The sequence below is a fragment of the Diabrotica undecimpunctata genome, chromosome 6 (genome assembly GCF_040954645.1).
Source record: "Diabrotica undecimpunctata isolate CICGRU chromosome 6, icDiaUnde3, whole genome shotgun sequence".
Taxonomy (NCBI): Eukaryota; Metazoa; Arthropoda; class Insecta; order Coleoptera; family Chrysomelidae; genus Diabrotica; species Diabrotica undecimpunctata.
Window position 1 is genome coordinate 28,704,715 of NC_092808.1, and position 26,503 is coordinate 28,731,217.

At 33.0% G+C, this 26,503-nt stretch overlaps 1 protein-coding gene across 1 annotated transcript in view; it reads left to right on the top strand.

The window, feature by feature from the left end:
• Ufl1 (UFM1 specific ligase 1) overlaps window positions 1-15,658 on the top strand; it is a 28,520-nt gene extending 12,862 nt beyond the window's left edge. Inside the window, exons 3-6 of the mRNA XM_072534525.1 lie at window positions 91-766; window positions 9,166-9,387; window positions 13,530-14,054; window positions 15,332-15,658. Of these exons, the coding sequence (XP_072390626.1) occupies window positions 91-766; window positions 9,166-9,387; window positions 13,530-14,054; window positions 15,332-15,459 (1,551 nt within the window). The 3' untranslated portion in view covers window positions 15,460-15,658. The remainder of the gene's footprint in view (window positions 1-90; window positions 767-9,165; window positions 9,388-13,529; window positions 14,055-15,331) is intronic.
• The last annotated feature ends 10,845 nt before the right edge of the window (window positions 15,659-26,503 follow it).

Consider the following 26,503-nt stretch of genomic DNA (forward strand, 5'->3'; position numbering starts at 1 on the left):
TGTTTCCTGTTTTTGAAACTCCCTGTATACTACCAAATCATTTTAAAAATATTCCTGTAGTGTATATTAATGCTTAATATTTTATTGCAGAATGAATGGGTAAACCATTTCTACAAACAAAATAGTTACCTTGAGTTTGATGCTCTTTCACGCCTTGGTATAACGGACCAAAAAACGTATATTAAAAAACAGCTTGCCAATCAAGATTATCAAATTCTCAATTCTTGCATAGTCTCTAAAACTATATTGGATCGCGTAGAGGCTGATATTGATGAGTGCATAGCTAGCAAGTCATTTATAGATTTACAGATTAATTTACCTTCAGTATTTAATCAAACAGATCAAGAAATGATTCTAGACTTAGTATTAAATAACCAAAAACGTTCTCAAACCGTTCTGTTGGAGAACTACGTCTTTAGTAAAACATTCATTGAGAAACTAGTTAAAGATTGTGAAAGTTTAATTCAAGAAAAAGCCAAGGATATTGTAGAAAGTGGAAAGTATCAGCAGTATCATATCAGTCTACAAGCATCTTCAACTAAAACGCAAAAAGTAGAAGACATAGAAGAAAAGGTTGACAAGAGAGAAGAAAGGAGGAGGAAAGCAGCTGGCGGAAAAAGCGGTGGAGGAACTCAAGGTAGAGAAACGAAAACTAAATCTACGAAAAAGTTATACAGAGCTGCTCAAAGAAACAACTCAGAAAGTGATGGAGACGTGGCTGAAAAGAAAATAGTGTTAGAAATTATTAAATTTGATGATATTAAAAGTAAGTACGTACATATTATATTTGAAGCAAAGTTGCCACTTTTGTTTTATTATATTTTTAAATTTATGGTAAACGCTAAATATGTATACTAAATACTGGGTGATTGATTAGTGTGAGGAAGTTCGTAGGTCTGTTATAAAGATACAAAAAAAGTGATTTACAAAGATTGCAGGCAGCTGTAAACTCCACATTTTAAAATTAGTTACATTCTTACAGGGTATTTCATAATGGGATACCAGGTCAAAGTATATATTTTTTTAAACGGAACTATCGGTATTTTATTCTAAACTTGAGGTCTGCTTCACTTCCAATTACAACAATATAAAGTTTTAACCTGTTATAATGGGTATTTAAATAGTTACAACCAATATTACATGAAAATCGTGTCAAGTTTAACTCCCTGTATAATTAAAGGAATATGGGAATAATGATCTATTGCAAACAAAATTTTTTAATAATAGTAAAATGTAGTAAATAGTAAAGTTTTAAATGGATCATCCTGTATTTTATACCAGTATCGAAAAATACTATTACCGCCATACTTTTTAAGTGTTATGAAGCAAGATATATTAGTTTTTTAGTTATTTTTATTTTTCTTTATAAATTAGAGAAAAAAAATGTCAACAAGCACCTACTCCCACAACAAGGAGGATTCAGACCAGGCAAATCTTGCACCGGTCAAGTTCTCGCACTAACAGAACACATTGAAGAGGGCTTTGAAAAAATACTTATAACAGGGGCTGCTTTTGTAGATTTGGCAGCAGCCTATGATGCAGACGTTTTTTCGTTACGCTGGAGGGTAAAGTAAGTAGGTGGAGAGTTCAAAAAAATGGCCTCCCACAGGAAAGTGTTTTACCACCCATGCTCTTCAATATATACACAAACGATCAACCTAGGCCTACCGAAACCAAGCACTTCCTCCATGCTGACGATCTTGCAATATGTGCTCAAGGAAATAGTTTTGAAGAAGTGGAGAAGAAACTCGAAACTGCCTTAAAAACAATGACAGCGTACTACCTGCAGAATTCCCTGAGACCCAATCCCTCTAAAACCCAAGTTCCACCTTCGCGCAAAGGAAGCCAAGCGAAAACTCCAAATTGCGTGGAATGGTAATACATTAGAACACACAAACCAACCTATATATCTTGCAGTAACTCTGGACCCGTTTGGGGCAGATCTGCCCACACCAAACAAGTTGATACTGCGCTAAATGAGACACGCAGGATAGTAACGGGGTGCATGAAACCAACGCCACTCTCAAATCTATATAAAGCAGTGGGTTTTGCAGAACCCTCAACACACACAGGCGATGTAGAGCACATAGAGAAAATTAAACAAATCGCAGTCGAGCGGCATGCCCTATACAAAGCTCGAACACCACGAAAGCGACTAAAATCTAGGAAAAGCTTCCTTGGAACAGTGCAGGATGAACCGCCTGAGTATTTTCCTCTTCCCCGGCTCCAATAAACCGGTCAGTCCCTAGACTTTAAAACGTGGAAAACTATGAATAGGATAAGAACGGGGGTCGCTCCAGTAAAATCAAACATGGCAAAATGGGGAAAACAGATCAAGATGATGTGAACTGTGAGTGTGGAGAAACACAGAATATGGAACATCTTCTTACATGCAGAAACTGTCCTCATCGATGTACCCTCGAAGATTTGTGGCTCGCCAACCAAGATGGAACCGACGTAGCCCGATACTGGGTCGAAATTTTATGAATGACATGTCCGGACACGTTAAAGTAAAGTAAGTTTATAAATTAGTAGATATTTAAATATTTAACAGTGATTATATTGTGAGTTGGCCATGATTGATTTGCCAAAAACTGACAGTTTGCCATTATTGTAAGTTAGTTTAGTAATTACATAGCGATAAAGAAAAGAAAACTATTAATTTTAAATTAAATGAATAAAAAATAACCAACAGAAAATTGAAAAAAAAAATAACAGAAAAATAAAAAGCAATAATAATTTTAACTTATCTTATTTAAGTAAAGTGTTCAAAATGATTTTCCAAAACATTTATGCATGCTTGAAAGCGGCCATTGAAAGAGTTTCTTACATTAGGAAGCATTTGTAAAGAAATATTTTTAAATGAAATTCGAATTCTATCTTTTATATCATCCCTTCTTGTTGGGGGTGTTTTATACACTTCATTCATATCGTAACCTCAAAGAAATGAGTAAATTTTATTGAAATTTGATGACCTGAGTATGAGATGGACCTTACCGGTCCATTCCTTTCCAATCTATCTTTCAACAAACTGATTATTAAGTCCACCATGCACTAATTCGTTAGTGTGCATAGGGGCACCGACATGTAAAAACTACATTTTTTTCACGTATATTAAGTGGAATCTCTTTTAACTGAACTGAATATACCTCCAAGTACAGAGGAATCTATCTAAAACTTATCAAAACAGCTAAACAAATGTACTATCAGAATCGTCTGGGAAGCTCTAAAAATGTTGCAATGGAAACTGGGTCCATAATAAACGATCTTCGAAATAAAACTAACACAGCTCAAATATTTTTTCTTCCAAACCCTAAAAATCTAAATGAATACTTCGTTAATGTGAGTAAAAATATAACATCCAATATTTTGCTACAACAAGATCCTATTTCCTATCTCTCCAATTCCAAAAATGTCTCGAATTGATTCTTTATAAGACCAGTTGATAAATCCAAACTGATCCAAACAATCAGTAATATGAAAAGCAAATCTTCCTGTAGTACTAAACTCGGTTCGCTAATCCCAGTCCGAACTGTCTAGTGAATTTAGTAATTATTTTTTTGCGAAGTTAGTTACTTTTTGACAGACTAAAAGTGGCTGGAAATTACTATACAACCAAGCACCCGTACTCATAGCCAATATTAATAGTAAACAAACTAAATAGTAAATAAAATAGAACTTTGCGAATTACCGACAATCAATATTTATTTATCTGCACCATATAATAAATAGTTATGTTAAATTATAACAACTAAATATATATTTTTTAAATATATACTACCCAAAATTTGATGGGTTTAGTATACACTTCGACTATTTAGAATAATTCTTCTTTTTTTAAAGAAAGAAGTCTGTAATAGCAGGATACTTGAGCTATTAATACTGAGAAGTAGGAATTGTTGTGTTGTAGGTTTCCGACAATGAATCTGTCAAAATTTGTCCGAGCTAAGCGAATGGAGTTTACTAATGGACTATCCACAAAAATTTTCTTAAATCTCTCAAAAAGTGTGTTGGGAGTCCTGGTCTCATTAATTAACGATTCCTTTGAAAAAGGTATTTTTCCAGAGTGCCTAAAAACAGCTATTATTCAAATCATGAATGTGTTGCTTGTGTGAGTCTATTTCAAATAGATAAAAGAAATAAAATTAAACTTACAATCAATTTAATTTTACTAACAAACGACCGGTTTCGCTTTCTACACTTTGCAAAGCATCTTCAGGTCTAACGGTACAAAGTAAATTAAATGCTGAAATTATAAAAAGCCCATATTAGGTTGCTGTCTAATAAAGATAAAGATAAAAAAGGTTATAGTAATTATGCCAATATTACCTGTCTATGTTAATTAATATGCATAAATTGATTTAGCAAACAAAGTGAAAACCCACAAATTGGTAAGAGATAATCTATTGAATTGTAATAAATTAGAAACAAACAAAATACTACTTACATTCCGGTACAAGAATTTTTAAATAATGATTCGTTCTAGCAGACATTTAGCAGACAAAGTGAAAACCCACAAATTGGTTAGAGATAATCTATTGAATTGTAATAAATTAGAAACAAACAAAATACTACTTACATTCCGGTACAAGAATTTTTAAATAATGATTCGTGATACATAGTTCAAACTATCCTGTAATTGCTGATGATGGGTGACCTTCGGTTAATTTTTTAATTGTCTGACAATTAACGGGGACGTTTCTTGAGGGGAGAGATGTTAACAAATGAAATAGGAGTAAGGTATATGTGATTGTTTGTTAAATGAAAGTGATGTTTTATATTATTTAAATTATTAAAGTTATTTATATTTATTCAGGAGATATATTTTAGAAATGTGTGTTAATTTATTGAAATTTTTTTACAGTATGAGGACAATTATATGACAATGAATGAAAGTAGATGTACTATTTTGTGGGTGTGCAATTCCTTTGATTTGTAATTATTAAATTTTTGATAAAAGGCTTAATTTCTGTTTTGGCAGAAATTGTGATGTCATATGTTAAAATTATAAAACTAAAAACAATTAAGGACAATTAGGGACAAACAGAACACAATTAAAAGGACAAAATAGACGTAACACTTTTAAAAACGGGCTTATTGGCACTACATCACTTTTTTAGGAGAGGAACTGGTAAAATTGAGTTTTTTGTTGTCTACTAGTATTTTAAGAGGTAAGAGTAAGAGCTTGTCAAATTTACCTTTTAAAATACTTTTTAAGACGTTTTTACTATTAATGCTCTAAATAGAAGTAAGTTTAAAATTTAGAATAATATAATTTTGTATTAAAATGTTTTCTTATGTATTTTAGTGTGTTGCAGTAATCTTAAAACTGTATTTACTATAATAGTTTGACAAATAGTTGACATTTTAAAAATTCCTCACTTACTAACTATTCTGATGTTTTGGCAACGCTGTGGGGTTCTGACGTCGTAAATCTTGAATGACGTGCACGCATTTTTATATGAAAAATACTATACTGTACTATATCACTCATACATATCAGGCTACAATTTTCAGGATAGCTTCGTAAGACCTCGACCTCCAAATATCTCTTGGGATACTTTCTGTACTGGGTGCTTTTTTTCTCCAGCTTATCCAAAAGTGGTCATTTTGAAGTGATGTATCAAATTTATTAATAACGTATTGCTGTTTAATGAATACAAAAGTCGACTTCGTGAAATATCCGAAAAAAATCTTGTCTGATAAAAATTTTGGTTTCATAAGGGAGTCTACCAAACTAAACATGCCAAAAAAACAACTTCAAAAAATTTAGTAATAACAAGCTGATTTTCTCTGTATCGTTCAAAAATAACGTCAAAAATACTATTTTTACATTGTCCGACAAATGTACTCGCCGATTTTTCCGTCCGACAGTGAAAATCGGCTTTTCCACGATGTCGTCTCCGGTGTTATTAATAAACGTATGAAAATGTGTTAGCATCTTGGTGCAAGTTTCCATGTTTATTAATTTTTCTAACTATTGCGCAATATGTTGCAATATTGCGTAGTTAGCCGGTACGCTCTTATTGTGGCATTGTCTTGAAAAAGACAATGCCTTTATGGTTTATTTACTTTGTAGAAATAAAACACAGGTTTTCTAAAAAGAAAAAAACTCAGCTTCAGAGTCTTAGAAAATTCGCGGAGCCCTTCGAGCAAAGTGCTCTAGGGAGCTACCCTAGACGGGTAAAACCATACTATACACTGACCTGAGATCCGAAAATGTCCCATATTTAAAGATAAATTAACTTTTATATGAAACCTTTTCATTTCTCAACCAATTAAATTTAATTATAAGTTCCAGAAGGAAGGGCGATGCACATCGAGGTGCGTGATTGGTGGCACCTGATGACATCCCCCCTGATTTGGAGACTCTGAGGCTGATAAAAAAAGCTGATTCTATTAAAAAACTTAAGAAAACAATTTTTTTACAATTCACATATAGGAAAGAAAAAAATGCATAAAATATATTAAAAATGGATATGTCTATATTGTCAAATTTACTTACAGTTCTCTAACACACACTACACTCGCGTAGCACGCACTTACACTGCACAAAACACTCACAGGCGGTGGTCGGTGTTGTTGACATCATCTGCAGGTCCATCCTCGGTGATGTGCTCGTTCTACGGCGGCTTCGTCCTCTCTAGCTATACGTTTCCCATCTGCATGTCGCCGGTGTGTCGTAGGCGAGTTTGCCTGAGCCTTCGTGGTGACTCTGGACCACATAATGGTAGGGCAGGCAGTGACTGGCTACTCTGGGGACATCCATCGCATCCGGTACTTAGCATCAAGTAGGCTGGCTCGTCGGAGATATGGCACATCGACGGTTTCAGGGCTGCAGAAGGTGGATATCGGCATGTTAGTTTGGTGTACTAACATCCGATGCTTCTCCCCGCTGTTTTCTTGAGTGGTTTTGATGCAGGCGTCGTGTTGGAACTTTTGCGATTTTCGATCGCTGGAGCATGAGAACTCTGATATCTCGGAGTCGTGGTAGAGTTCGTTAAATGGTTGGGCGCCATGTCGTCTCCGGTGTTATTAATAAACGTATGAAAATGTGTTAGCATCTTGGTGCAAGTTTCCATGTTTATTAATTTTTCTAACTATTGCGCAATATGTTGCAATATTGCGTAGTTAGCCGGTACGCTCTTATTGTGGCATTGTCTTGAAAAAGACAATGCCTTTATGGTTTATTTACTTTGTAGAAATAAAACACAGGTTTTCTAAAAAGAAAAAAACTCAGCTTCAGAGTCTTAGAAAATTCGCGGAGCCCTTCGAGCAAAGTGCTCTAGGGAGCTACCCTAGACGGGTAAAACCATACTATACACTGACCTGAGATCCGAAAATGTCCCATATTTAAAGATAAATTAACTTTTATATGAAACCTTTTCATTTCTCAACCAATTAAATTTAATTATAAGTTCCAGAAGGAAGGGCGATGCACATCGAGGTGCGTGATTGGTGGCACCTGATGACATCCCCCCTGATTTGGAGACTCTGAGGCTGATAAAAAAAGCTGATTCTATTAAAAAACTTAAGAAAACAATTTTTTTACAATTCACATATAGGAAAGAAAAAAATGCATAAAATATATTAAAAATGGATATGTCTATATTGTCAAATTTACTTACAGTTCTCTAACACACACTACACTCGCGTAGCACGCACTTACACTGCACAAAACACTCACAGGCGGTGGTCGGTGTTGTTGACAGCATCTGCAGGTCCATCCTCGGTGATGTGCTCGTTCTACGGCGGCTTCGTCCTCTCTAGCTATACGTTTCCCATCTGCATGTCGCCGGTGTGTCGTAGGCGAGTTTGCCTGAGCCTTCGTGGTGACTCTGGACCACATAATGGTAGGGCAGGCAGTGACTGGCTACTCTGGGGACATCCATCGCATCCGGTACTTAGCATCAAGTAGGCTGGCTCGTCGGAGATATGGCACATCGACGGTTTCAGGGCTGCAGAAGGTGGATATCGGCATGTTAGTTTGGTGTACTAACATCCGATGCTTCTCCCCGCTGTTTTCTTGAGTGGTTTTGATGCAGGCGTCGTGTTGGAACTTTTGCGATTTTCGATCGCTGGAGCATGAGAACTCTGATATCTCGGAGTCGTGGTAGAGTTCGTTAAATGGTTGGGCGCCATGTCGTCTCCGGTGTTATTAATAAACGTATGAAAATGTGTTAGCATCTTGGTGCAAGTTTCCATGTTTATTAATTTTTCTAACTATTGCGCAATATGTTGCAATATTGCGTAGTTAGCCGGTACGCTCTTATTGTGGCATTGTCTTGAAAAAGACAATGCCTTTATGGTTTATTTACTTTGTAGAAATAAAACACAGGTTTTCTAAGAAGAAAAAAACTCAGCTTCAGAGTTTTAGAAAATTCGCAGAGCCCTTCGAGCAAAGTGCTCTAGGGAGCTACCCTAGACGGGTAAAACCATACTATACACTGACCTGAGATCCGAAAATGTCCCATATTTAAAGATAAATTAACTTTTATAAGAAATCTTTTCATTTCTCAACCAATTAAATTTAATTATAAGTTCCAGAAGGAAGGGCGATGCACATCGAGGTGCGTGATTGGTGGCACCTGATGACGAGTCTGTAGAAATTTATTAATAACTGTCGGACAAAAAAAATTAGATTTGTGAAAGATTTACATACTACATGGAATATGTGTCCGACAAAATATAATGTACCCAAATTGCAGTCCGACAAAAAATAGCAATTTTTTTATTTATTTAATCTATATAAATTTTAGATATTACGCAAATCTTAAATTTTATTAATAACCGTCGGACTAAGTACAAAGTTCATTTTTTAGATAATTATTTAATGTTTAATACTATTGGCTTACAAATCACCAATGGCACCTAGACTATTAATCAAAATGATAAAAATTAATAATTTTTGACTAGTATTAAAAAACTATGGTTGCAATAAATTATTGTTCCCATACTTCTTTGTAATTGTACAGGGCGTTGAACTTGATACGATTGTAACTAATTTTAAAATATGGAGTTTAATACTATTTAGTATTTTTAGAAATATCTTTTTTTTTTGTATCTTTTACTAAACATATCTACTGAGCTTTCTCAGAAACAATCAATTACTAATTAATCACTCTGTATGTATTTTAAACAAAATCCAACATTAATCATTTTTAGATACATTGCAACTTCCGCTTGAGGAGGAGGGCGTACAGGACGATATCTTGGATGAAATTGTGAACTATTTGCTTCCAAAATTAAACGAAGATGCCATACAAGTTGCAGCAAAAATTTTCGCTACTACCGTTACTGATCGTACGGCTAATCGTCGTCAAACTCACAATGAAATTCAAAACAAATTGAATGCCTTAATCGGAGATGTTCGACTGTTTGATAAAGGTATTTTTTTAATTAATTACAGATAATACTACTCGTTAAGACTAAATTCAGTTATTTTCCCTCTCAGGCATTTAATCCGTTAGTATAGAAACTCCGGAATAGTCCAGTTTATCAAGGCTATCACCTCCGATTTCCTTGAAATGTTAACAGTAACTAGGGGATACATCATCAAGCAAAATCTACTCTATTCCAATTTGTGCTTTTTCTATTATATACCACACCGACTCGGGGGGTGAAATTAAAAAAAAAGATCTCCACAAATGGATAAAGAGGCGCATTTTAGAGAAAAAATGTTCTATACATATTTTTTTACTTATTCGGGATTGTTTTTCATAAAAAACACCTTTTTTCACGAATAATTCTAAAGGCGCGTACAGACTAGCACACGCATGCGGTGAGAAGCTACGCATATGCGTGCGTACTCAAACCATTCGCGCCCAGAGCATTCGTTGAAATTAGAAATCATCGCATGTTTGCGTGCTCAAGGCGCTCCATCCATTCGTGAAAATTTTTTTGAGGAGCTGCTTAAGGGTAGTGCCGCGTTTGTGGTTATTAGTTCATTAAAAATGAAAAATTAAAGGAAAAATAACTAAAAAAAAAATAATAAAGTGGACGACGCATTTATTTAAAAGAACCTTACAAATGAAGCCCGATTTACTAGTAGATTTGGCGTTAGAACCTAATACTAATAAGGACAATTTCAAAATTTTACACGTACGTCAGTAGAAGAATTTGAACGCCTTTTAAATGATATAGGCCCCGTAATAAAGAAAAACAACACAGTCTTAAGAAAAGCCATACCTGTTAAGGAACGTTTACTGATAACATTAAGATTTCTGGCCACAGGGGATTTAATGATGTACCACATTTGTATATTTATACACTAATTTTTATTTTCAACTGGCATCTCAAAAACCTTGGTAGCTCATTTTTGTTTACATCATTAAAATTTTGACGAAAAAGTTCGTTAAAACCGCAATGCTTTATCTTCCATAACAACCTAAATAACCTACGAAAGGGTCCGAATTGGGACACCCTGTACTTACTGTAAAAACACAATACCTTTGCCTGTACCCTCGGACCTCTTGTAGTTGCTCCTTTGAGCCCTAAAAGACCCAAGTAAGCTACTCATTTTCTTCTTCACAACTGCTGAATCTATATCAAGATTTCTTGAAATCGACTCCCATGCATCTTCTTTTTTTGTTTTTGAATAATAAAACTTATTTTTTGGATCTCATAATATAGTGTTTTCTTCATATAAATCTATTAATTGTAAACATTGTTCATTTGACCACTCCATTTTACACATAAATCAATAAAATGAATAAAACTCAATAAATCCGAACTTGTCTTGCAAATTAAACAAATCCCCACGCTATCCGTCTAAACTGAGCGCGAACGCACACGTATGTTTCTTTAGGCGCGTACAGACCTACAAACGCATGCGGTGAGCAGCCACGAATACACATACGTGTGCAAATGTGGACGGCGCTTTCGTAACCTCTCGCCGCATGCGTTACTTCTCGTGAATGACTTGAGCACACATGCTGCGAGCCAGAGTGGTGTCGGTGTTTTCGCACACATCAAAGAAACATGCGTGTGCGTTCGCGCTCAGTTTAGACGGATTTGTTGCATTTGCAAGACAAGTTCGGATTTATTGAGTTTTATTCATTTTATTGATTTATGTGTAAAATGGAGTGGTCAAATGAACAATGTTTGCAATTAATAGATTTGTATAAAGAAAACTCTATATTATGGGATCCAAAAAATACGTTTTATTATTCAAAAACAAAAAAAGAAGATGCATGGGAGTCGATTTCAAGAAATCTTGATATAGATTCAGCAGTGATGAAGAAAAAAATGAGCAGAAATTGTCCAGTATTAGATTCTAACGCCAAATCTACTAGTAAATCGGACTTCATTTGTAGGGTTCTTCTTTTAAATAAATGCGTCGTCCACCATCGCCTATTTTTCCTTTGTTTTTTTTTTTTTTTTTTTTTTTAATGAACTAATAACCACAAATGCGGCACTAACCATAAGCAGACATTTTTTCACGAATGGATGGTGCGCCTTGAGCACGGATACATATGCGGTGTATTTACAACGCGAGGTTACGAAAGCGCCGTCCACATTTACACATGTATGTGTATTCGTGGCTGCTCACCGCATGCGTTTGTAGGTCTGTACGCGCCTTAACATCTTTCATTTTATTGAAAAAACTGAATGAAGTTTATAAAAAGACTAAGAGATTCGTTTATTTAATTTTTATTGTGGACCCAATACAACCCTATTAGGGTGACTTTACTTTCTAAATTTTCAAAAAATCGTTTTTGTTTTTTTACATTCCTGAATATCATAAAAATACTGTCGTAAAATTTTATTAAGAAATTAGAAATATAAACGTCGTTATAGCTATATTTATAACGGTACGCACCTGAGCTTAAACTCGTTTGTATACAACACCACACGCCCTGTTTTACCTGTGCACCTGCAACTTGACAATTGCTTTCTAAAACTCGTTTTATATTATTGAAATTTATCGAAAATTGTTTTGAAAATAAAAAAAAAGGCCTGAATCTGGAGGTCATTTAAAAGGTGGTCGAAATAAGGGGACGCATTGAAATAAGCATAGTATGAAAAGAAATTCAAAGGTAATCAATTTACTGTAGAAAAAAATTCTGAATTACTTAGTTCCTGGGCAAAATTGAATAAAAATAAAAATTGGAGAAATAGCAACGAGTTGGTCTGGAAATATCGACGAAGCTCGTATTGCTCAAACCAATAGAAGATATATATGCACCAGGAATCGTTGATTAGAGGTAAAAAAAAGTAAATATGGCCATTTTATTCTACACTGAACGGCAAAAAAGTGGCCACCCTATAAATTTCCGAAAATAAAAATTCATTGGAAGTTTTATGTACTGATTCATATTGCGTCTCAATTGAAAAATTTATTGCGATGATGTATGCTTGTTTTTGACAGTTTTGACGTTTATGTTGTTGTTTTCTGTAGTCGTTGTTTATCTTCTAAGTTGAAAACATTTAATTAAACATTAATTTAGCTTTTCAAACGTGGATTTCGACTAAGTGAACAATTAAAAAAGAAACATGATATTCTTCTCCCAATTCCTCGCTTTCCGAATACTTTGCCTTGAAGGATTATTTTCAGTAATCTGTATTTAGTGCCGTTTCTCATTATATGTCCGAGATATTCTAACTTTCTCCTTTTAATGGTATACATCACCTCTCTTTCTTTCCCCATTTTTTGTAGTACAGACTCGTTGGTTAACTTGTCCGTCCATGATATCCTTAGGATTCTTTTGTATAGCCACATCTCGAAGGCTTCAAGTTTTTTCTCCATCGCTTCAGTGAGTATCCAGGATTCAACTCCGTAGTATAATATCGAGAAGATTATTTCGAGAAGAGTTTATCTTCAGAATAAAGTTGTGGCTTTTATTATCACTGCTAGCCTTCTCTATTCTATAATTTAAAAAAATTTCTCCATTCAAAATTGCCTACGAAAGGTGTTAAAAATTAAACTTTTTAAAGCTTTATTTGTTAGCTTAAGTCTCACGAATTGAATCCCGTTGGAATTAAAAAATGAATTGTTACAGGAAGGCAGAAAAGTGTCTCCCAAATTAAAATTAATCGTGTGGAAGACGCCATCTGCAGTAGTAAAAAGCAACTAAAAGTGTCAAAAAAAATTTTGTATGCCCCAAAATCTTCTTAACAATGAATAGAAAAAATTATGACTATAAATATAATTTTTTATATTTACAATATAAGTATAATGTTTTTTTTTTGTTGAATATTTAAAAACTGTATTTTTTCCAATTTAGAAAGTAAAAGTTCCCTTAAAGAATATCAGGGAAACAGTCAATTTTACTGGTAAAATGAATTGCAAACACTCAAAAAATCGAATTTGATATCAACTCAAGGATATAATACCACCCTCAGAATTTTTTCAACTGAAAACGTGACTATTTCCCTACAATATCGAGGCCAAGTAATTCACCTGTCAAATTTGAAAAACAAAGCGCTAATTGAAAAATATCTACAGGTTAAAATAACTTCATATTTTTTAAGATAATCATTTTTGAACATATACAATATGAAAATAATTACTAATCTTATTTTTTTAGGTTTAAAACTTTTTCCAGCTGATTTACAATCGCAACTAGTGAAGTATCTTCTAAAATCACTGTGCACAGATATCGTTACAGAGATATTGAATTATGTATCGGCAGAAGAGAACCTGAACTCCTTAACAGATAATTTCAACCAAGATCAGAGAATAAAATTCGTTAACGAATTACCTAAAGAGTATCAAGAATCTCTTCATTCGGTCGTTAAAACTTTGTCTGGACAAAGCATTGATGACTTTTTGACAACCGCTGAGAGTGCGTTGGCATCTTGCAGTATGATTTTGAAGAAAATCGATAAGAAGAAAGATCGTATTACTGTGCTCAATCACAAGCATCAGCTTTTGGAAGAACTAAACAAATCTGAAGATTTAGCTTTAATTCTACATCTAGCTACGGTTGCTATTTTTACGGCTGCTACACAAACGATGCTGCATTGTAGCGGTAGGCATGTTGCAGGAGTGCTGTCCTTTTTAAAGCAATATTTGACAGAAGAGCAGACCTCAGAACTTACTTCATATCATGGTAAATATAATTTTTTTTTAAATTGTTTTAAATAATTTTTTTTGCCAAAAAGAAGTTATTTGGCGCCAAATCAGAGCTTAACCCTTATGTGACTAAATGTATAAATACTATATACATAGTTATCATCATCATCATTGGTGCTATAGCTCTATAGTAGAGCCTCGACCTTCTTAAGTCTGTTTCGCCAGTTCATTGGCCCTATCCATTGTAAACTGTTGTCAATTAGTGCCACCCCTAGACTTCCCCTAATATACTCAGTCTTAATTTTATCCTTTTTATCACTCCATTTATCCATCTAAGCATTCTCATTTCCGCCAGATGCATTTGTTCCTCTTTCTTTTTAACTGCCCAACATTAAGTTCCCTATATCATAGCTTAGCTTTTGGCTGTTTTATATCATTTTCTATTCAGCTTCTTTGAATTTTTTCACTGTTCCTGTTGAAGTTTTCTTTTATCATAGCCTATTTTTATGCCATCCTCAATGCGATTGCGCTTATTAATTGAGGTGTTTGGTTACCACCTTTATGGGCTTGTTTTTGCCATCAGATGTCTACCCCACTCATAATATCTTCACCACATCGTTCTAGGCAAGACCAATGTTGTTGAAGATGGGAGTAAGTGCGCTGTGATCAGCATTTATTCTTTCTTGAATGATACTACCTGTTGATTCCGAAATGCCATACACCATCAAATTATTAAAACGTTCAGCACGATCCTCAACATCATGCAATAATGTTTTTATGACATTAGTACTAGCTACTCCTTTAAGGACTTGATTTGCTCTAAGTTGAATGAACTTGTTAGTTAAAACAGGTATTTTTTTTAAGGAAAGCACACAGTCTTCACAGGAAATAATCCGTTTTTGAACAACAATGGCTCTCTTGTTGTTCCTGAGAAATGCTTAGGTCTTGCACTGAGAAATGAGCATTTCTCCTCCAAGTGGAAAAGAACACGGCAGCTGTCACATCTAGGAGCTATCTCTATTTGATCATCATTGATTGGTTTTAAACATTTTTTACAAGATTTCATTTTCACAATATAACCTCAAAAATTTTGGTTCAGAAAAAATGAAGTCTTAACAATATCTGCCTAATCAACAACTTTGACCCAAAGATCTTTATCAGTCTTTACTTTTTTGTATGAAAATAGTTACCTATTATTAATCACTTATTTTAGTTTAATTACGGAAATTAATCGCAGGCATAAAAAACATGTGATCAACTTTGAGGTTAGGTTGGAATTAAAACGAATAATTTTAAAAACTTCGTTTTTTTTAGATTTTGTTACCTTAATGTTGAGCGAAGGATCGGAAGCAGAAAATGCAAAAGAAAAGCTGAAAGAAAAAGTTCCTGTAGTCAAAAAGATAGCGAATGAGTATAAAAAACCTGGCAGTGAAAAATCATAAAAATGAATTAATAACGTAAAGTTGAAGGTACCTGCTTGGTAAATGTATCAAGATGTTCAACTTTCTGTGATATGCCACTCTATATTATTAAAAGATAAAGGCAATTTTTGACGAAAAATGACAGATTTTTTCAGCCGGTGTCTAATATAAAAATGTATATAAAAGTAACGGAGTTATATAATATACATGATTGTTTTAAGTTATGCGTTTTATTTATTAACCGTTTTCTAATAGTACTAATACATACTATTACTACTAATACATACTTACTACAATACATACGTATTGTAGCTCTGCACAAATACATATCACATAAGATATCTTCGTTAACTGTACAAAAATCGCATACACAAGGCCTACAATACAGCTATACCTCGTGAATAACAAACCCTCTAAATTTAAAAATAAATCCAACAACAGTCGTTAGCTATATTAGCAGATATATTTAAAAAAAAATGGTAAAATGGGTATAATAAAGAAAATTAGTGGTGGGATACCCTTCATGTGTTGAGAAAGCAAAGTTTGGTGTGAAAGATATGAATTACTCCAAATCATATTGGAAGGTAAAGTGCAGAGCAAAAGATCAGTTGGAAGGCGCCAGAACTCGTGGCTGAAACACCTGAAGAGATAGTTTGACCGCTCATCCACAGAAATCTTTCGTGCGCAGTTTCCAAAGCTACAATTGCCATTTGAATCGCCAACCTTCGAAAGGAGACGGCGCAATAAGAAGAAGGGATAACCTTTGGTTTTGGCATATACTCGATTCTGCCAGGCACGGAGTTCACGAGACGAGCCAAATCTTCTGGTATAAAGGTAAGGTAGTTAATCTTCCAAACGGTTATGTCATGCATGCGTAATGTACAAATTTAAGCTTCGCCCGTACAAATTTTAATAATTTTGGACGAACCGGAGCGCAGATATTTTCAAGGTCATGGATGCTTAGAAAATCCACAAGCTCTAAAACTCTAAACCAGTTTTGAATAATGGCTTCTATCAATTATCTCTTGCTACTTGGGTTTCGGCGTGATATTAATACTTTCAGCTTTGACCATAGATTTTCTGTAGGATTATGTCAGGACTATTACCAGGCCAAGGCAGGACAGTAAAGTCATAGTTTCTCGACCATTCCATGGAAGTTTTAGCCATACGACAGGGCTCTCTATCCTGCTGGAAACTAACTAGTTTTTTTTTATAGATTTCCTTTTGACAATGAAAAAAACTCATTATAAAATAAACGAAATCACGCCAGTGATTTAGTAAATATTATACCTTCAACCAGTTCTTTACGACAACAACACCCGATTGTATAACAAGTATACAAGGATGCGGGGTCTGTTTATCATAGGTCATTGTTTAGAGCACCCAACATAACCAAACTTATGTTTAACATTTAATATAAGCTTAGGTAGGCATCAGACTGCCGGACCGACCACAACCACGACCGTCAAAACGTCAGTAGGGTGTAACAACATAACCACATTTTTGTAATATTATTTTACTGGGCTTTTTGTAGAAAATTAAATTATTAGCAGCGATAATTTTACTGATAAATTGTTTGTCACTTATTTGATGTGGAGACGTCTTCGCAGGCGTATGACATTTTGGGGTGCGTGACATTTTTGAAGTTATACTTCTATACGCGTGCTCGACGTTGGAAATTTGTATGGGAGTGAATCGGTGAAATCATTACATATGTAAGATAATGAGTAAGAGAGAGACAGAAGATATATTTTCTCTCTCTTCCTCTCTCGAGAATAAAAATGTTCCTTTTGTATATATATATTTAATATATATATATATATATATATATATATATATATATATATATATATATATATATATATATATAATATTGTATATATAATATAATATTTATTAATATTATTATTTATGTGATATGTTTTGTATTATTTATTAAATGTTCGTAATTATTTTAGTCTTTTGTATTTCAAAATAATAATCTCAATAAATCACTGTATGACCGAGAACTGTCAATTTTGAAATACGTTTGTGTCATGTCTAATTTGCAAATATTTTACGTGTTTGGTTCATACGCTGGTGTATGTGAGTTCGAATCCCAAAATGAATTTCCTTTTTTATTTTTGAAATATTTAAAAACCCCACGTTAATTTTATTAAATATATGTAATATGCGCAAAAATGCTAAATTTTAAAATAAATAGAAAATTTACAACATAATCCTAGTTGTTGGTTTTTCAAGTTATACTTCTATACGCGCGTTTGACTTTGAAAATTTGCACGGGAGTGAATCGGAAATTTGCACGGGAGTAACAAGCCTCGGTAGACATGCTAAATTATAAATTAAAACTTGTAAATATCTCAAGAAAGTTCAAATGTGCACTTATATACAGAACGAACAACAATTAAATATTGTATTTGTCATTGTCAGATAAATTGACAGTTGTATCACCAAACAATATTTTTTAATCTTTGTGATATCTTAGGTTATGTTTTGTCAAAAGTAAGGAAATCAATCAATCCTATCGTGACACGTCATTTTTATAGAAAGTTTTAAAGATCATTAATGTAGTCCTCGGTAGTATAGTAGTCAGTATCCCCGCCTCTCACGCGGAAGACCGGGGTTCGATTCCCAGTCGGGGAGGACTTCTTTATTAATATTATTATTATGGTAAATTAAACATATGCGTAAGTAGAAAAGTTATATTTGTATTGTATTATTATATTAATAACAAAATAAACAATGAATTTTACTGCAGAGTATGTGTAAAAAAATTTTTGCATTTAACTCCTTTCATACATATATGAAAATAAAAATATACATTTTCATCAAAATATTGATTCAATCCTTCATTTACTATACTCCTATTACAGGTCAAAGGTTTATATACAGCAAACGATGCACCATATATCTGTATACCTATTTATTTTTCTCTTTCTGCTCTCTCTTACCTATAGCATTACATATGTAATGATTGTGCAGATTGACTCCCATATAAATTTGTAACGGCGAATGCGTATATAGAAGTGTAACTTCTACCGGCAGTCTCACTGGACTGCATTGTATTATATTCCATTATATTAAATTTCAAAATTGTTATCGTATGAGCAAGCCCAAATTTTATAGGATAATTACAAATTTTGAAATGTCGATGGTCCATGTCATTGCTCAAAATAGTATAAATGAATGCGAAATGTTTCATATTCATCGACCAAACGATCAAAAATTCCAACAAGTCCGAATTTCAAAACTGGACGATCGCGGTCGGTCCTGTAAGTGATGGACGGTCCACCAGTCTGACTCTGCGCATACATTTTCATAAACTCGTAATGTTGATCGATCGTGGACGGTTGCTTTGGTCGAGCAGTCTGATTCCTCCCTAAATCATCGAGTTAGAAGCTATGAGCATTAAGCGTTGATATTGACGCATCGAGCAAAAAGACAGAAGAGGGAATGTAAAGGTAGTGGGGGCAAAAATATTGTTAGACGTTGGAAGTGCTATTTTGAGAGGCCACATTAAACAAGGAAAGAATCACTTTCCTTGTTTAAGAAATCAAACTTAGTTGGGTTATGTTATTGTTTGTCCCAACTACCACATGAAAGCTTATTTATGTTGAAGTTTTTTAACAATTGTGTCACATTTTAGACTATTATCGTTATTATTAAATTAAAACTTTCTCGTCTAAGACTCATTCTGAAAAATATTTTATAGCTACTTTAAATTTGGCGCCTTTGCATTCCCGGATATGACCTCCATATTAAGAGGCCACTTTTGTGAATTTTGGTCTCCTTTTCATAACTATTAGATTCCCTCTTTTGTCTTTTTGCTCGATGTATTAACGTGTATATTAAAAACGGCGTCAGAAGGTGTGGTTAACGATCATACCAATATGGCGGTCAGATCAGAGCCGGACTCAATAATACTAAAACTACTATACAATTATGACTAGTTATTCAGAAAATTTAAACATAATCTAAAACAGTGCAATATTGTTTGTATTAAGTGATTTATTCACTTAAAATTAAAGGGGTTGTCATTGAGTAGCTATTAAAAAATCATGTGATGTACACTAAATTCACTAACTACGCGAGTATAAAAAATGTAGGAGACAAATTGATTAAAACGTAGGAATACAAGATGAACATAGATTAAAAGTGTAGCATTTAGCAAAAGTGTGCTTAATGGAAGATGGAAAATGCTCTGATCATTGGCAACACGGTACATAAATAAGAGTACTACGGCATGTGCTTCAGTCTGGTAGAGGTGTCTTGGTTGGGGTTCAATAGAGCTAGACTACAAGAGATTCGCGAGCGAGGAAAATACACGTAAGAGAAGAAACTTTTGGGCCCCACCCTATTTTTTAAAGAAGACGGAAGGAATCCTTGTAAATACGAAAATGTATAGAAAATTAGATGAGAGCGATAACTTGAAAGATATAAAGTGACGAGAACGGAAGGAAAATAAGATAAAAACAATACAAGAAACATACAGATGGTTACTAGACGGAAACAAAAAGAGTATGAAAGAATAATTATATACCGCTGTAAACACTGAAAATACGATATATATATATATATATATATATATATATATATATATATATATATATATATATATATATATATATATATATACATAATAAATAAAGAATAATTAATACAATTAAATAAAAAGTTGTACATGCAAGAGATAATAATATAAATAATATTTTAAAGGGTAAACTAAATATACGGTATGAAATAAAAGAAATACGTTCGTTTTACAACTTATATATTTGATCAAGTTCAAATTAACTGAACGCTGTGCAAAGTTCGTTACATGCTTGACAAAAAATTAGTTGAATTAACAAAGTTCTTCTTCTTCTTCAGGTGCCATTTCCGCTACAGAGGTTGGCAATCATCATAGCTATTTTAATTTTTGCGGCAGTAGCTCTAAATAGTTGTTTTGAGCTGCATCCAAACCATTTTCTCAGATTCTTAAGCCATGAAATTCGTCTTCTTCCGATGCTTCTTCTGCCATCTATCTTTTCTTGCATTATGAGTAGCAGGATGCCATACTTCTCGCCCCGCATCACATGTCCGATATACTGTAGCTTTCTTTCTTTAATTGTAAGTTTAACTTCCTTCTCTTTACCTATTCTTCTCAGTACTTCATTATTCGTAACTCTATCTACCCAGGTAACCCTCATAATTTTTCTATAGGTCCACATTTCAAAGGCGTTAAGTCGTCTCATTGTGTCTAGATTTAATGTCCATGATTCCACTCCATAGTATAGTATGCTGTATACGTAACATTTTGTTAGGCGTACTTTAAGGGCTAAATGTTAAATCTTTGCCACATAAGACCTTTTTCATTTTCATAAAATTAAAACGTGCCTTTCGATTCTGACTTTGATTTCTGCAGTGTAGTCATTATTTTCTGTTATAAGTGTTCCTAGGTAAGCGTACTTTTTTACTCTTTCGATCTGCTGGCCCTCTACTATCAAGATTTCGTTAGTATTATGGTTGTTTTTACAAATTTTCATAAATTTCGTCTTTTTGATATTGAGCGAGAGTCCGTACTCCCTACTACACATTACTATTTTACTTATGAGTCTTTCCAGGTCTTGTAAACTATCGGCTATTATTACTGTATCATCTGCATATCTGATGTTGTTAACTAAGTCTCCATTTACTCTTATGCCAACTGTTTCATCTTCCAGAGTTCCTCGAATTACCTCTTAGGAATAAGCGTTAAATAATATAGGTCTCCTCTCTTTATTTCCATTTCTTCAGATGTCTCTTTTTTAATTCGTACTATTGCTTGCTGATTATAATAAAGGTTTGTTATTAGCCTTAAATCTCTTTCATCTAGGTTTTTATTTTTTAGAATTTCCATGAGTCGGTCATGTTTTCAAACATGTCGGTCAAACAAAGTTAGAAAAGTTATTATTAAACAAACAACAATGAATATCTGCCAAATATCACAATCGAAATACTATGTAGAAATAAAAAAAATATGTTACCGTATTTAATATTGAAATTTTAAGATATTTAGATTTAAGATATTTGAGTACTCTCAAGAATAGCATGAAAAAAATATCTCGAAATTTGATTCTGTTAAATCTATCTATCTTATCGTTTTTAAATTTCCAACTTTTTCCTATTAACATATTACAACAATACCATTAACTCTTCAAAGGACATTGAATAAAGTCAAGATAAACAGCAGTAAACAGAAATCTTTGAGGTCCATTATCATCTAAAATGTTTAGCACAATAATAGAAAAGGTTATACAGGAAGCAGACATTAATAGAACAGGTCTGATCTACCACAAAAAAACATCACTGCTTAGCGTTTGCGAACGACTTGGTAATCTTGTCTAGAAGGAAAATAGAGCTAATGGAAACATTCATGAAACTGAAAGAGAGAGTAGAAACAAAGCTAATGTATATAAATGAAGTACAAAAAAATGTATATGGAATGCACAAATAAGTAATTCGTTCGGGGCCAGTACATAACAATGTAACCAAGAAATACTCACGACGGACCTGTATATACAACGTAAAAAGACGATTTATCAGTTTTGCATATTTAAATAGAAAATGTGAAATGATTCTTTGTTGGTGACGAATTTATCGTTTCCGATAGAGAATGAATAATTAGTCAGTCTGAAATAAATCTTTGTTGAAAAAGTTCTCGCTTTTAATTTAAGTTTATACAATGATAACTGCAAAGGTAACACAATATAAATTCAAAGAAGTTAAAAGATTTGAGTACTTACTTAAGGACATAAAAGACTGTAATAACGAAATAGTGATTCTGAAAAAACACCAGTTTTTTTTATTAGTTTGAGAGCACAACATCTTGTGGCAACATATTAGCGGTAATGAAGGTTCAAAGACTTAGATGTGCGGAAAATGATTCCATCTAGAATTCCCAAAATGGTACTACCTAGGGCATTGGCAGGCAAAAGGCAAAGAGGAAGACCGAGGTCAAGATGGAGCAACGAAGATATGAGAAGACTTAACGCAACGAACTGATCATTAAACGATAATTAAAACTTGTTTTATAAAGGATAGACATCCTATAACAATACAGCGTGAACAAAATAACTGTCCAAAAATCAATAAGATTAAATTAACTTAACAAAATATTATTTATGGTTAAATATTATAATAACATAATTTTATCAGCTCTTTATAATTACTATAATTAAATTAGCTAAATTATATAAAAAAAAACTTAAAATGAAAAGTCTTTCCTGTACAACTACATTCAAATGTTGCGTGAAGAAGCTTTCTTGGCAAGTCATGCGCGAAGCGAACCGATTTTGGCATTTTGGAACATTATGTATCATACCTTGTTTTCATTGTACCATGCATGTATACTAACTAACCCCTACCAGATTCTAACTCGATGACCCCTACTAACCCAATCGTCCTACTCTGTACTAACCCATGGTACAAAAATGAATACAAGGATGTACAAGGTATGATCAAAGTATGATATTGCGCATGACATTTGACAGCTGGCCCAGGAGTCTGACGTAGTAAAGACCGCTCGAACCCATTATCACAGCTTAACGTACACATTCATTTTGAAATTATGGTCAAAAAATGATCGTTTTTTTTAAATGTTTTGTTTTGGTTATAATAATTGAATAAAAAATATATTTTCAGTAGCGTAAAACCTTTACCTTTCCTGGTGGTTCAGGCGAAATATTTATTTTTGTTTTCATACATATACTAATAATATACGCACTCTTTTTGTGTAGGTAAATAGTAGTAGATTTGTGTATTTTGATTCACTGTCACTCATTTCCAAGCAGTTTTACTTAAATAAAAACAAAATAGATTACAATAAAGAAAAATCTGATTTATAATTCAATATGGTATTTTAGATTTATTTATTTTTAAATTTATTAAAATAAAAAATATACACATTACTATAACCCACCAATTATTATACAGATTGAACGAATTTAAAACGGAACATACGAAATCAATGTATTTCGGCTCAACTCCGCTCTAGGTGGTTGGCCAACAAAAGGTTGTCAAATAATTATATTATAAAAATCCAATACTTCAGCGGGCTGCTGGATTCGGAACTCATTCAAGAACAAGTCAAAACTCCACCCAAATAGGTTGCCTAGAATCACTGAAAAACTAGACTAAACAAGCAGTTATTATGCTGTCAAACCACTTATCGCTTCCTTATAGTCCAAGAGATAGAGCCGAAATTTTGAACTGATCAGTAATATGACATTTCTCTATTGGAATATATTCATTGTAACTGGGTTAAGACTTTGCCTTACAGGCGGACGCCCTTCGTGGTACAGGGGGTGGCTATACAGGGATAAAGTTGTCATTTTTTTCGGAAAAATTTACGATCGATAATATGGCTGAAAATTTGCCCAGAGTAAAATCTTGGTATAACTAGAAACTAGACGAAATCCCAAAGGCCGGACGCGAGAGTAGATACATAAGGTGTGGCGGACAGGGGTGAAATTGCAATTTTTTGAGGAAAAATTAACGATAAGTAATATGTCCGCCATTTTCATGGCTCATTATTTAGCCCCTAAAAACTTTAAATCCAAAAGGGCGGACAGCTGGGTTGGTACAGAGAGCCACAAAACGGGGTCAAATGTACCACTTGCCTGCGCATTTTAGGTCTCGGTAACAATTTTCAAACTGATTTTATTATGATATTTTTATACCGATTGATTTGAAAATTTGTATGCTCACTTCTGTTACTATTCTGAGAAGCGTCAAGTAGAGTTTTCCTCAAAATTTTCCAAAAAAATTTCCGTAAATGAAAATTTTCGTAATTTTTTTAGGTAAAATCTAATTTGTAGAAGAAAAAAATGTGTATAAGAAAAAAAAATTTAGAAAAACTTTTCTAAAACATTTGATAAAACTCTACGTCATCGTCTTAATCTTTTATAGAATATTTTGTAGTATTAAAATGATATTATGATAATGTTTTTTTTCCAAACTAAAGTCATATTTACTTTACAAATCACATTTTTTTCTTAAATATAAATATTTTACGAATTAATTTTTAATTGAATAAATGTTTGATATTTGATATTTTATTAAATTAAAGTAATTTTATAATGTTAATTATTAAATATTTTTGGTATAACAAATAGTAATTTAACTTATTTTTTATTACAATAAAAAGGTTTTTAAATTTATATTGCATAAATAATGATTGTTCAGATATAGGAAAAATTTGATTTATTATTACATTAATAATCAAATACAAAATATATTATTTCTATTTATCAATAGATAAAATTCAATTTTGTGGCTCTCTTCAATTTGTAGAATTCCTTTAACATTTTACAAATAATTATTAATAAAAATCAATTTAATAGTGGAATTATCAATTTTTTAAGTTTTGAAATTTAATTTGTAGATATTTTCAATATTTTTTTTAACTTTCAAATTGATTGAATTTTTTTTCATTAGTTAATTATAATTTTACAAATTCTGTTTGGACATTAATTTTGCATCATTATTATTGTAAAATATTAAAATAATAATGATGCGCGTTCATTTAGATCAGTAATTCTAGACGCATGCGCTAAATGTTATAAGTATCAAGATGCTTTTATTCAACTTGGTGAAACTGACTTCGATTGTAATGAAGTTTTTGAAACCTTAAAAACTTTCGTATGTCACTTATATGGAACAGGACTGACGAGAACAATTCCAAAAAGAAAAGTAAACGATGTCAGATTTTCACTATTTAACCGGCAGTATAAGCTGCATGATGTGAACGAACCTTTAAAAAAAACTAAAAAATTTCGATGCTTCAAGCTTACCACCATGTCAAGATGAATTACACCAACATCTACTGCGAGCTCATTATATTTCAAATATTTGGACAAATGCTCATAAAAAAGTACCAACAGAATTGATTGTTGAAGAACATGGTTGGGAGTTTGAAGATGAAACATATAAATTCAAATGGTTTAGTGGACTTCAGATGCCAGAATCAGTTCGAGAAGTAGTGATTGAAAATGAAGCAGATAATGAATGTGATATTATTGAAAGTGAAAGTGACGAAGATGATGAATGTAATGACATCAATGAGAATGAGAAAAATGACGAAATTTTTAAAGTTTTTCTAATTTTTTTTTTCTTATCGGAAAAATCGTTTGAAAATTTTTGGAAAAAAATCATGGTATAACTGACAGAAAATCGAAAGAATTCTACAAATTAGATTTTACCTCAAAAAATTACGAAAATTTTCAATTACGGAAATTTTTTTGGAAAATTTTGAGGAAAACTCTACTTGACGCTTTTCAGTATAGTAACAGAAGTGAGCATACAAATTTTCAAATCAATCGGTATAAAAATATCATAATAAAATTAGTTTGAAAATTGTTGCCGAGACCTAAAATGCGCAGGCAAGTGGTACATTTGACCCCGTTTTATGGCTCTCTGTACCAACCCAGCTGTCCGCCCTTTTGGATTTATAGTTTTTAGGGGCTAAATAATAAGCCATGAAAATGGCGGACATATTACTTATCGTTAATTTTTCTCCAAAAAATTGCAACTTCACCCCTGTCCGCCACCCCTTATGTATCCACTCTCGCGTCAGCCCTTTGGGATTTCGTCTAGTTATACCAAGATCTTACTCTGGGCAAATTTTTAGCCATATTATCGATCGTTAATTTTTCCGAAAAAAATTACAACTTCATCCCTGTATAGCCACCCCCTGTACCACGAGGGGCGTCCTCCTGTAAGGCAAAGTCTTAACCCAGTTACAATGAATATATTCCAATAAAGAAATGTCATATTACTGATCAGTTCAAAATTTCGGCTCTATCTCTCCGACTATTAGGCAAGCTCCTCTTTCCTTTAAAGGAGACTGATAGTTGAACAATATTTTATACAATCTCTATCACCGGGTATGGATTTATTTTTGTCCAAGTTTTATATTGGTCCACTATTTCAAATGCAGTTCAAACCGATATATATTAAATTGTATGTTCCGTTTTAAATTGGTTCAATCTGTATGCAAAATTTACTTACCAAACAATATAAAAATAAGGCACAAATTAGTTCAAAC